The sequence below is a fragment of the Argiope bruennichi genome, chromosome 1, assembly GCF_947563725.1.
Source record: "Argiope bruennichi chromosome 1, qqArgBrue1.1, whole genome shotgun sequence".
Lineage (NCBI taxonomy): Eukaryota > Metazoa > Arthropoda > Arachnida > Araneae > Araneidae > Argiope > Argiope bruennichi.
In genome coordinates this window covers 85479143-85493159 of record NC_079151.1, presented here as the reverse complement: position 1 = coordinate 85493159, position 14017 = coordinate 85479143, and the positions used below count along the sequence as shown (strand labels likewise).

Sequence of the window (14017 nt, the reverse complement as noted above, 5' to 3'; positions counted from 1 at the left end):
ATTAGACGCATTTAGTAGAAAAGTTTTTCAATTTTTTTTTATATATATATTATTTTTTCATATATGAATCAGATATTTATCGTGTATTTGTGAATCTTTTTTCTGAAATGATTATAATTACAGTCATAATTTGATAAAAAAAATAATTGAAATTCGAATGTGATCGTAAGAAGATCAATCATAGTTTTTCAGTTACATGGTTTAGTGTAGTGAATGGATTTTTTTCCCTATAAGCTCTTTACTAATAAAATACTTACTAATGAATACATGTATCTAAAGCAATTGATTTCAGGGCAGTTAAGCATAAAATTATTTGATGCATAAATTCTTTGCAAAAGTAATTTCTCAGTGATTGATTAATTTTTTTTATTTTTAAACAACTAAAAATATCAAAGAAAAAATTTCTTTGTTCAAACAATTTTTTTTTAGTTCTTTCATAATTTCTTCATTGGCGCTCATTAAATCGGTGTGTCCTCAGAAACTTCGTTATTTTAGTTGCAAAACATGTTTTGCATAATCTCCGTTGATCTTTATATATGAGTAAAGTAAAGACACGAATTCAATTTTCCAACAACATTGCGAAACGTTAGGTGTCGCTCCTTGACATACTTCGAGATGAGTAGAGTGGAGATATAAATGCTACGGACGTTTCAGCCACACACTAACAAGAATTGTACTTGACGAGTTTGGCATCACCATTTAGAAGACAAGGTCAAAGGTTGTTTGTTATCATGATGTTATGAGAAGATAAAATTTTTCAAACTGCACTCATGCAAACGTGATCGTTTCTCCCTGTTCGAAACATTTGTTGACAATTTTTTAGCTTGAAAAATAACATTCAAGATGAAGAAGGTTACAATCATCGGTTCCGGCAATTGGTAGGATTGTAGATTTAGTTTCTTTTTTCTGAATTTTTTGGTAGAATTATATTTACTAGAATTTATGAAAAATTCTTGTTTTATTTTTGTCAGCATTCTTCATACTGTCAAGTAATGAAATGCCATATTTTTACTTTTTAAATAATACTGCAATTTGTTTCCAACAAATAACTTAACAAAGTTTTATTGTATTTGCATTATACTACTATTTATTTATTTAATGACGATTAGAATGCATTTTATATTTAATAAGCAGTGTGCTTGAAATTTATATTGCATTATATTTACATTTTTTTTCCAGGGGTACCGCAATTGCAAGAATCGTTGCTAGTAATGTAAAAAATTTCGAAGAATTCGATAACACTGTAAATATGTATGTTTTTGAAGAAATGATTGATGGTAGAAAGTTGAGTGAAATTATCAATACTGAACATGAGAATGTGAAATATTTACCTGGTTTTAAAATTCCTGATAATGTTGTAAGTAGTCTTTCTTTCTTATATTTTGCCTTTTTAATTTGTTTTTTTAAAATTTCTGTTTCTGTACTACAAAGTAATTTTGAGTACATATGATGGTAATAATGAAATTGAATTTATGCATTTTCTACAATATGCTCAACATATATTTTTTGCCTATTTTAAAATAAAATTCAAAATGTGTTACTGTTTTATTATTGAATATATTTCAAAAATTGAGCTCTAAAAAAGGCTTTAAAGAATTTTTCTAGTTATTTTAAGTAGATGACCTAAATAATATTTTAGATCCGACTTATTTTGAAAATTCATTTATTTGTGAGTTATTTTTATATTATATTTTCTTTTCTGTTATTTCTTCATTTAAAATCATGAGTTGAATTTTCAGTGGCAATAAAATTCTTTAAAAGTGTGTTAATATCAACTTTGACATTGAGTTTAAATAATCAGCTTTGGCTTAAATCTAAATAATATTTGCATTTATTATTTTAAACACAAAGGTATTTCATTTAAACTAGTTATATATAGCGAATTAAATTAAATTATTTTGTAAATAAATAATCCCCTATCTTGAAATAGGTATACAATATAAAAATTATAAAGGTAGTTATTCAAGTTTAATTCTTAAAATAGATTTTACAAATTATTAAATGCTTTAATATTATACAATACAGAATATTTTAATTTATTATACTGTATATGATTAATGTTTCATTTGAAAGAGCAGTTTATGAATCCTTAATACATATTTATACTTATTATTAATAATAAATGAATTAACAAATAATATGTTTAAGCTTGTGGAAAATATTAATATTTTGCTTATAACTGACATCTAAATCTATTGTTGCTTATTTTTAGGTTGCTGTACCAGATCCAGTTGAAGCTGCTAGAGATGCTGATATTTTAGTGTGGGTTCTACCTCATAAGTTTGTTAGAGGAGCTGCTGCACCAATGGTTGGCAAAATCAAACCTAATGCTGTTGCTTTATCTTTAATTAAGGTGAGACAGGATATAAATTAACATCTTGACTCATTTTCCTTTCTTAGTGGATCTTAGATGTTATGTAATTCAATAAAGGAAATTATTTAAATTTTACTGTACTTTTTAAAGAATGAGAATTTTTTTTTTTTTTGATTATTCCCATGAAAGTAACATTTTAATTTCAAGTTTGTTTAAATTCATATTCTAGCAAATTTTATAAAATATTCAGTATTTCTTTTATAAATAAAAGAATTATTGAAGTAAAATTGAATATCCATAAAAATGATATTTTTGAAATAGGTATACAAATTTAATTATAAATTTGTCTGATATATAAAAGTTAGTTCCCTCCCTTTTTTTTAGCATAAGTAAAATCTCAGTTGTGATTTTATTTTTATATTGTAATGTTAAAATATAAATTATTTATAATATAAGTGTTATATTATAAATTATTGTAATATGAAATTAAAATTAAAAAATGAAATATTTCTCTGTTGCTTATTTCTGTGTAATATGTTGCTTTATGCTCTTCTATAAAATTTCTGATAGGAAAATGTTTCCAAACTAATAGGATTTTTTAAAAAAAAAATGAAATTGCTGAAATAACTGATATAAAAATGTTTGTTTAAAAGCAGCAGAATAGAGCATCACATTTATGATTGATAAAATAAAACAATGAAGGGACTAAAACTACCCATGTTTCAAATATAGAAAAAATTTAACCATTATTATTTTTATCATTTTTTTTTTCCCTTGATTGGATTCTAGAAGAATTTGCTCTATTGATTTTTGGCATTCTTAAGATAGGTTTGTTGATTTTTCTAGTTCTGATAGCAGTGTACTGATAATGATAAGAAAAAAAGCATTGATATGGAATAAGAATTGATAAGGAATAACAGTATTATAGTTAAAAGCATTCCAAGCCAATATTTTTTTTTATCAGACTTTTAATCTGAAGCTTGTAAAGTTCTTGAAAATAAATAACATTTTTAAAGCAGCTTTATTGTTTTGTATAAAAACAAAGTTTTAAGCAAGAATTTGGGCTGTTTTTTATTTCATGACCAAGCTCATTTATTTGTAGAAATAAATACAATGAATATTTTTAAAATGAAAGGCTTCTCTTAATTTCTGCAATAATTTATTAAAAGAAATTTGAAACAAACTATGTAGAAAATAAGTACATAATATAATGTAGTTCATTATACATTACCATAGTTTCTTAAATTTTTTTCCCCTCTGTACTGTTGAATAAAAAAGCATTATATAAAAATATGCTTTTTTTTTATTTTTATGTTCAGTATATGAAATACATTTTTTAAAATCGAAAAAATAATTTTTATTTTTATTTTTGTATGATGTTGAGAAGTATAATGTCAAAAACAGAACATTGGAATAAATTTCTATTCATTTAAGATTAATATAAAAATGTTAGCAATGATTTCACTATTGAAAATTATGCATTATAAGAAAATAGTTTGGAATGGCATAACTAGAATTTTAAAGGTGAATTGAAATCAGAATTCATTATCAAATATGATTTGTTTCAGAATGAGACCAGATTCAAAGCAAATAAAGGAGTATTAATAGACAATGAAATAAATGTATTCTGAAGGAATTTGATTTGGTAATTTTCAGGATATCATGCAAATAAACAATTAAGCATTCATAAAAGTGATCTTTACACTAATTTACGAATCATTTGGTATGTTTAACATATTTTATATTTTTGGGAGAGGTTCGCATTTTCTTAAAAGATTTTAGTTTGATTGAAAATAACTGTTAAAAGATACTGAGTATTTTAAACATTAGCATTTTTTGAAGAAAAACAAATTAACAATTCAATTTGTTTTATTTAGTTGAACAGTTAGGTTTTGTTTCCATTTGCAAAAAAAAATTAACTGCTTGCAGGGTTTTGATATAATTCCTGGAGGTGGAATTGCTCTCATATCAGATGTGCTACGAGATATGTTGAATATTGAAGTCAGTGTCATGATGGGTGCTAATTTGGCTGGGGAAGTGGCTGCTGGTAAATTCTGTGAATCCACAATAGGTATGATTGAAACAAATTCCAGATAAATTTTTCCTCAAACTTTTATAAATCTTCAATACTAATTTTTTACCAACTAATTTTTCAAATATGTTTTCTTCAAATTTTATGCTTAAAAGTTCAACATTTTTGAAGGGAAAAATAAGAAATGGTGATCCCCCCTAATATGAAATAATTTTTTATTTCTTATTTTCTCAGTTTTAAAATTTTTTATTTATCACTATTATTAAAAAAATATTTTACAAATTTTAACTAAAACACAGTTAAAATTTTTAATTATTAAAATATACAGTTTAAAATTATTAAATATTATTAATTAAAATACAAAATTGTGATTATGGATTAATCTATTGTCAAATTTTAAAATTTGTCAAATAAGTATGTTGGGATTATTCAACTTTTTTAATGGGAAAAACCTATGATGGTATAGGATCAGAGAATGAAAACAATAAAATTTCTATAAATCATTGAAGTCTCTTCAAATGATTTATAGAAATTTATGATTGTTCCATGAATTCATTTTATGAGGATGTAAAAATATTTTATTTGTATGTCAATGGAAAGATGTTGGCAAGTTCCCAAATTTTACCAATAAAATAGAACTTAAAAATTTCAAGCATTGTCTTTGAATTGCCTTTACACGTTGAATGATTACTAAAATATACCAGTTGGGATACCTTAATAATAAAGACTGACAGCAAGTGTCATTTATTTTGATGATGAATCACTCTGTGAAATGATCCTAAGGAATTGTATTAATACTCTTTATTTAAAGCCTTGAAATACAGATATATTTTATTCATTTCTTTTTCTAATAATGGAATGTAAGAGTTCCACATACAAAAAGTTTTCAGTTAAATTTCCTTACTATAGAATGCATTTTATTCTAAATAAAAAATTTTAAACAGTATTTTATTTTGTATAAAAATTTGCAAATGAAATTATTTAAAAAGTCTAAGTTTAAATTCTTTTTATTTGTTTATATGTATGTTTTCTTGTTTGAAATTTTTAGCGGTTTATTTATTGTTGAGTATTAAATATAAATATAAATCTTTAAAATATTCTTAAATTTACCAGAAATAAACTTTAAGCATAAATCTTTAGCATTAAAATTTTTCATTAAAACAATTAATAAGTTAAACTTCTATCTGTACTTTATAATGGGGATACTATTCAACTACAGTATTCTACAATTTACCTTAAAACTATTGGTAATATAATGCAGCGCCTTTAAGTAATCAAACTCTTTGTTCTTCTATCTCATTATTTCAATACGTCTAAAAGCTTTAAAATTTTCTTCTTTTTACACGAAAAGGATCAGATCTGATCTTTTTATTCTGATTTAAAATGCCTTTTTATTTTTATTATAAATATAATAGTTTAATAGCATCTGTTCATGATAAAATTAAAAATTACAATGATCAATATATGGCTTTAAATAATAAAATAATGGTATCAGTAGAAGAAATTTCACACCATATTATTTCGTAAAATTTCTGCTTTTGATTATTTTTTATCAATTGCACATTTTTTTACATTGGACAATTTTTTTTTAATGTTTATCCAAATTCATAGTTTTATTCATTAAAACTAACATTGATATATAATATGTTTTGATATATATTTGTGCATTTATCTCATATAAGTTCTTTCATTCACTATATATTATAATTAATTTAGTTTTATAAGTAAGTTTAGAATTTTTGAAATAAAAATTCTTTTCGTGTAAAGGATAATCATTTAATTCTGTTTTTTTTGTGTGTGTTTTTTTTACAATTTTAGGTTGTAAAAATCCCCAAACAGGACAAATGCTTAAGAATCTGATGCAGACTGATTATTTCAGAATTGCTGTAGTTGAAGATATTCCTACAATTGAAATATGTGGTGCTCTTAAGGTATTATTATTTTTAATTCTTAAGTAGCAGTTTTATTTGTTAGACGCTTAAGATGAATTTCCTTTATTTTCATTAATAAATCGGTTTGAAATGTGTTAGTTACTTCTTTCATTTATTGTTTATTCAGTATTATAATTTAAATCTATTTAAAAAAAGTTTGTTTTGTAAAAATAGAAACAAGTTTATTTTGTAGAATTACTTTACTTATTTTATAAAGATCTTATTTCTCTTTTTGAACTTTATAATTATAGAGAAGGTTTCCATGAAATGGTTTTTAGACAAATTTTTGCAGTACATATATTTTTTTCTGATCTTCATGAATTTATTGTGAATAATTAAAACGTATTTGTCAAAATAAGATAAATTATCTTACTATTTAAAGGAGCATATATATATATATATTGGTAAAAAGCATGAGATTTCAGCACTACACTTTGATTCTTTTTTTCCTCCTGGTGATAATTTTTGCTGCAGAATATAAGTTTGGTTCATAATAAAATTTATACAACTCTGTGTGCATCATGGTTAGCATGAAGAGAAATGTTTTCATAAGAGAGTCATTTAAATATAGTAAACAATAGATATTCCTTTAAAATAAATCTCCTTTGCATTGTGGAAGAAATGGATTATTATTCAAGCTATTATTAATTTCTTGATCATCCTACGAAGGGTTAGTCATTTTATTCATTTATACAATTAGTTGTAATTTATTTTCTCAAAATGTTGATATCATATCAGTTTGAGAAACTTATAATTCAAAATATGATTATTCATGAGAAATACTGTGTCCAATGAAATTTCCATGCAAAAGTATATATGTAGGGATTGTCCTTCATTAATTTGAATGAAAAAAAAACTTATTTATAAGCCTATATGGCTTCCTCTTCAAGATATATTGTCATTTTTTTCTTCTCTTTACTTTCCCACACTTCTCGTATTTCATTTCGGGGAATTTGTTGGGATATTTGTAAGTGTTTGCTATCCTCACTTCTTTGAGGAAATAGCTATCTAATAATTCAATTCATTATCTAAACAGATTTTTGGACAGTCTTTTTCTATACCCTGCATGTTAGTATTTATTTTTAGTTTTAGGGATGAGATGGATCCATTTATTTAAGAAAGATGATGCCCCTCCCCCAGCTGTTTATCAGAATGTATCTATAAATCATAAACTGTCTTGTTTGAAGATAATCAGATAATTTAGTGGAAATCTGACTCTGATTGTAATAATTTTTAAAAGCATTTGACGTAAAATTTTTTACTTCATCATATGTTCTGCAAGTATGTTATTTTATTGTATGATTGACATGCCCTTTTTTTTCATTCTTGGCTTCTTTTTATATATATTATTGAAATGATTAATGGAGAAAATAGTAATCCTAAAGTAGGACAATATAATTATTTCAAGTTTTATTTTGAATGAGTTAATTTTACTTGTTCTCTCTGTACTCCATTTGCACCCTCCTAACACTTTTCATGCATTTTTTGTTTTGTCTCTTGAAAATAGTTTCAGTTATATTGCTTCAAACCAATTATGTTTACAATAAACATGGCATTATGTTACTTTAAATTTTTTTTAGCATATTTATAGATTAATTGACTTTATATCAGAAAACAGTTAGGTATTTAAAAAAGTCGGAGTGGTGGCAGAAACAGTCTCCGAAAAAGTCTTATATTATAAAAGTAAAATTATCTTTACAAGAGTCAAAAGTGTATTTTAAAAAATCGTAATGAAGATGGAATGCAAAAGTTTGTATATATTGAAAATAATTTTCCCTCATAGCAGAAAATTTAAGGTATCTAAATATTCTTTTATATACTTCCTTGCTGCTCATGGTTTTTTAAAATTATGTTCACAGTGCTAAGTGAATAACACAGGGAAAAAAAAGCCCTCGTAGACTTAAAAAAAAATTCCCATTTTCACACACACACACACACACACACAAAAATAACGACTGAAGAGGAAAAGATAAAGCTTTAGTTTTAATTATGTAATTATATATAATAAGATATCCAATTGCCACCATTGTTTTTTTTTCTCTCTTCTCTTTGGTTAAATTGGCTTAACAACATTGTTATTCTGATATTGTTTAAATATGTGAAATCTGCATCTGGTTTTTACTTGTTCTTCATGTCTTTACAGAATATTGTTGCAGTTGCTGCAGGTATTGTGGATGGGCTAGAACTAGGTGATAATAGTAAAGCAGCTGTGATGAGGATTGGATTAATGGAGATGATTAACTATGCTAAAACATTTTACCCTGAATCCCAGCTGACTACTTTCTTTGAAAGCTGTGGAGTGGCTGATCTCATCACCACCTGTTATGGTGGACGGAATAGGAAGATAGCGGAAGCCTTTGTCAGAACTGGAAAGGCAAGCGTTTCAAGATATTCTTTGGAACATAGCATGTTTTATTAAGAAAAATCTTTGTAAGTATGCAGTTGTTATTAAAAGTTATTTATTTATTTTTTTAGAGTATGGAACAATTAGAAAAAGAAATGCTAAATGGTCAACGTATGCAAGGACCTCAAACTGCTGAAGAAGTCTACCTGATGCTTTCAACTAAAGGACTTCTAGAAAAGTGTGTATATTTATAATTGTACTTTATGAAAAAAAAAAAAAAAAAAGTATCATTAGATGTGTATTCAAAATAAGTCAAAAATTTTCAGAAACTTGTGATTTATTACTGTAGATATTTGTTTAATAGTTTGTAAAGCTTCACAATTTAGAGTATATTGAAATTTTTATAAGTGACTTTTATCAGTAGCTCTCTTAAATTCCTCTCTTATTTCTTAAAATGTTAAGGGAAATAAAAATTGCTGTATATGAATTTTTATTTGTTTAATTACAGATCAAGTCAATGAAATATTTTCAGTGTTTTATTGCAAATTTGGCAAACCATTTATGCTAAGAGCTGAATTCTTTTCTAATGCATAATAATTGTTTGTTTAATATATTATAACTTAAAGTTTTCTAACTTTAATAATGACTTCTGCGATGGTTGCGTTCAAATATTTGTAATGACATATTTACACAAGCATGACATCTTTTAACATTTTATTTGCTTTGTATACAGTGGTAACAGAAAACTGAAAGTAGCATTTATTTCTCTATATATTGTACTTACACATATGCTCTCAATTACAAAATTTCATTATACAAAATAGGCAGCTGTGTAAAAACAATTTGGTTTTTATGAAGCTAATAATTAAAAAATTACCATTTTTTTATGATCCTCACATTGAAACAATGTCAATTAATAAATTATTTTTCTTACATTCATCTATGCATACACAAAGTTTCAGCTTCTATCTAAAAAATTCCCAAAGATATATTCATTTTTTAAATTTAAAATGAGTAAATTTAAATGGTAATACTCATTTTAGAAATGCAAACTTATTCAATATTAAAAAAAAATTTCCACTTTTATTGATCCACAATTGCAATTTTCTTTTTATAAATAAAGAGAAATTGTAGAGTTAAGACATTTCAGAGAAGAATGATATCAAAATAAAATTATTTGCTTGTGATTTTGTGCATACTATTAAACTTTTCTAAATGAAGTATTTTGCTGACAAAGGAACACTTTGAAATGCTGATAATTTATATTGTCTGCAGTTATAATGCTGGCTTTGCTGCATAAGAATACTAATGTCATTTTTCAAATTCTCAGCATCCTTCCATGAATTATATTTATGGAATGATTCAGTATTTGCAAACTATAGGATCCTTACTTCCTCAAGGAGGATGTGGAATTATGTAATGATATATTAGAAATTGATATTTTAACTTATGTTACATTTATACTGGTTTGTCTTAATTTCTCTAGAATGAGTTTTTCCTTACAGAATTATTCTAGTTTGCTAACAGTTTGTGTAGAGTTCATTATTCCAATAGAAAATACTCAATGTAGTAATTGGTATTCATATGCTATTAATGGACTCCATAGATGCTACAATAAAAGTAATAACTGACATTTAGCATTTTGAAATTGGGATCTACTCTAAGTAGAATCAAACACTTTTTTTTTCCTATTAAATGTAATTTAGACAAATGAGCACTGCTTTGTTGAGTTGGATGAATCAATCATCAAAGCAACTTTTGAAATGATAAAATTCCATACCTCATATGAAAGGTTCATGATCATTGGCAGTTTTCTATAAATGTGTGGGGGGACATTTTCCAAAACTTATTTTTCAGTCCCATTTTATACAGCAGTATATTTAATTGCAACTGATATTTTTAGTTTGTTTTTAATAGCATCAGGTCTAAACTAATAATTAATACATGTGATTGCTGTTTAGATAGTGTTCGTTGTCGCCACACACCAGTTACAATATGATGACTGATGATGAATTTCCTAATTAATAGATAGGCTAACAAGTTTTTAATTTTCTTCTATATCACCAGTGTATGAAAGGGATTATGTTCAGTGTATAACATGCCTTTTGTAGATGCATTATAGCATATTTTTTTAGACGAATTCAGGAAATTTGTCTTAATATCACAAGTGATGAATTGAATCTCATCTATGAAAATATTGCTATAAGTTTCCAAATTTGTATAAGTGTTGAAGATGCTTAATTGGAATAAGTTTTGTTAACAAATTAATGTATTAGTTTGTCATTTTTAAGAATTAAGAAATGCATTAATTTCTGATTCTGCCCTTTTAATAATTTATTATGATATATATATATTAATTTTTGAATGTACTTCAAAAGATTCATTTAAACAATAATCTGTGAACATTTTTTTTATTGACAGTTTTACATTATGGGGACCATATAGAAATTTAATTTAGTAACATTTTACACTTCTACAAGTATTTTTCATATAATTACCTACTTTATGTAATAAAGTTTTGTTATTGGAAGTATATGTTTTATTGTAAGTCTAAGGAAATAAATGCTTGTTTAAAACTCCTTAAAGCAGTTAATGACTCTCAGCACTTACGTTTTTATGTATTATAAATGAAGTAACTAAAGTTATTTTAATAATTAAAAATTGTAAGTAATGAAGTAAAAGAAAAGAAGTTTGTTTGATTTACTCATTTTTTCAATTTGTGGTTCTTCATAAATTTTTTGTTGTCAAAAGCACTTTTACTCCTACCATTATTTTGAATACAAATTACTTTGATGTCATTGAAAAAGAATTCATATTCAGTATGGATGATGAGAATTTATTATGAGTTATTATTAAATAATTACAATTAGTAGTATTTATCGTGAAAATCAATATGTATATATTAAAAGTTGTAAAAAAATTGAAAATTATTTATTTTTTAATTTTCAATTAATTTATAATATACAAAATCTTCGTTAAAACTTTTTTGATTTATCAAGTGCAATTTGCTTAATCTTCAGACTTGTTTTCTCATTTAATAATACAATTGTCATTATTAAAACAACTCTTACTACTACTTCATTATTGTAATGATTTTTATAGCTGAGTACAAATTAATTTATACTCAGATGAAATATTATGAAAACTGAATATTACTATTGAATTGTTTTAAATGAAATATTATGAAAATTGAATACTACTATTGATAAGTATCTATCTAAATTATTGTAAAAAAAAAAAATTTTATTCTTGCATATTTTTTTCAGATTTCCATTGTTAGTTGCTGTTCATCGTATTTGCATTGGTGAGTTGCCAGCTACACGGCTAATTGATTGTGTCCGTTCCAAACTGTAAAATATTATTCCAGGTTAAAGATCTTGAAACTGTGCAAGATTTCACAAGGAGTCAAATTTATGTTGACATGTTATTTTTGTCTTTTTTAAAAATCATATAAATATTATTTACTAATTCATTTTCAACTTCAAATGACATCTCATTCTGTATCGAGAATGAAAATTTTTTCTTTACCTTTCTAAGACTATTCCTTATTTGTTTTTTTGTGTGTGAGTTCATGGATAGTTTTATTTTTATAATATTTTACTTTAGATGCTATAAAATATTGACCATTCATCCACTGGGCTTTAACCTAGAAATATGGTTTTTAAGTTTGAGTTCAGTGTGAATGTACTTTTTATTGTTTTATTTTTTGCATCACTGAAATATTTAATTCTTCAGTATGTTTAGACAATTACTTTGATGTAAATTATTCTAAGAGAATTTTAATATTGTTGAACATGTATTGTTGCTAAATATTGTAAAATCATAGGTTTATTCTTATTTTAAGCACAAATATTTATCATTGTGTTATGGAATTTGGCATGCTATTTATCTGATGTAAAAGGATTGCTAAGGAACTTTAAGTCATTTTTTTAAAATTAACAGACAAATGGTACTCAGAGTTCCATTTCAGTTTTATGGACTGTTAATTGTTACAATTTACACAAAGGTTTCACATTATAATGGTACCTGTTGTGTGTGAAGCTTTTTGTCTTGTTTAAATAGTTTTATTTTTGTGATCATGGATTCGAGTATTTTTAAATAAGGAAATTTAAAGGAATTTGTTTTAGTTATTGTAAGAGTATTTATTTTATGCTATAATGAATGTGCTTGGTTTATGTGTTGCAGTATTACATATCATTTTAAATTAACATTGTGCAATTTAAACTCTTTTATCGATGTATATTTGAATGTTTCCAATATTTATTAGTAAAACACTTCTTTTACTTGTAATTTTATTAGTGCAGCTTTCTGTATGTCAGTGTAGTCAATTATTTTTATAGGCTAATTAAAATAGATATCTTCATTAAGGGATTTTTTTTTAAAATATTGATATTGGCATAAGCATGAATTTTAACTTACAGCCTGTACCTTTCATTCTTATACCTGAATTATTTTTTAATGCAAATGTGAGAAATTAATTTAGATTCTTATCTGTAATGTTTCCTGTCCAGTATGCAACGAAACCTATTGCAAACCATGTTACTGCATATTGCTCATAGATACCTGTATATTTTCAACATTTTGAATTTTCCAGACTATTTTTCTACCTATTGTCCTTTCATCTCATTTTTTGTTGACTGTATTACGGCTAATAGTGGAAAGTAAATAGTAGATATGAAATATTATGTTCCATCCTAGTGCCATACATGCAATAATTTCATAGATCTCAATAGTCCTTTTGTACGGAATGAAGTTTATCTTGCCTGTTTAAGTAAATTGACGATTTTATGGAAATTAAAGAATAAAATCAGTTCAAAATTGTATTTTCAATTTTGAGTACTTTTTTTAAAAATTTAGAACTTGATTTCAAAATACAATTGGCATTCTTAAGAAAGATCCGATTTAAGATAACCATCCATTCATTCAACAGAAGATTTAAAATAGTGTACAGGGGAAAAAATGTTTATTGTACATTTTATAAAAACTAAGTTTTGTTATTGGTACTTACATATATAACTCTCCAAGGAACTTACATATATATTTCTCCAAGGAATATTTTGCAAATCTAGATTCTCATTATAAGATTAAATACTGTATTCCAATAATAATGGTAAATTTTAGTGTGCAGTTTTTAATTGAGAAATAAAATCCATGTAAAAATGCATTTTCATTGCAGTTGACTTAAAAGGCTAATAGTCTGAAACCTTTTAATTTTATAAATGCCGGAACGTAAGATTGAATAAGTATTGCAGAGTTAATCATCACTTTTTTTTAGAGATAACTCCTAAGCCCAATACTAGAAAATTATTTTTTCTTTGTATTCATATTCAATGATTATTTTCATACCTTTTAACATTCTGAGGTTATCTATATAAATAATATAATTAAAGCTAAAA

General features: G+C 25.0%; 1 protein-coding gene across 1 annotated transcript; it reads left to right on the top strand.

The window, feature by feature from the left end:
- Nucleotides 1-690: 690 nt before the first annotated feature.
- LOC129963982 (glycerol-3-phosphate dehydrogenase [NAD(+)], cytoplasmic-like) lies at nucleotides 691-13444 on the top strand. The gene is made up of 8 exons (XM_056078628.1): nucleotides 691-878; nucleotides 1180-1357; nucleotides 2213-2353; nucleotides 4244-4385; nucleotides 6165-6277; nucleotides 8421-8651; nucleotides 8753-8859; nucleotides 11888-13444. The coding sequence occupies exons 1-8, from the start codon at nucleotides 844-846 to the stop codon at nucleotides 11973-11975; spliced, it is 1035 nt and encodes a 344-aa protein (XP_055934603.1). The 5' UTR covers nucleotides 691-843; the 3' UTR covers nucleotides 11976-13444.
- Nucleotides 13445-14017: the final 573 nt, after the last annotated feature.

Bases quoted from the DNA above. Each gene is read 5' to 3' on its own strand.
- LOC129963982 (XM_056078628.1), top strand. From the start codon at position 844: ATGAAGAAGGTTACAATCATCGGTTCCGGCAATTG. The intron at 2,354-4,243 runs GTGAGACAGGAT...AACTGCTTGCAG, and splicing joins TTGCTTTATCTTTAATTAAG to GGTTTTGATATAATTCCTGG. The intron at 4,386-6,164 runs GTATGATTGAAA...TTACAATTTTAG, and splicing joins ATTCTGTGAATCCACAATAG to GTTGTAAAAATCCCCAAACA.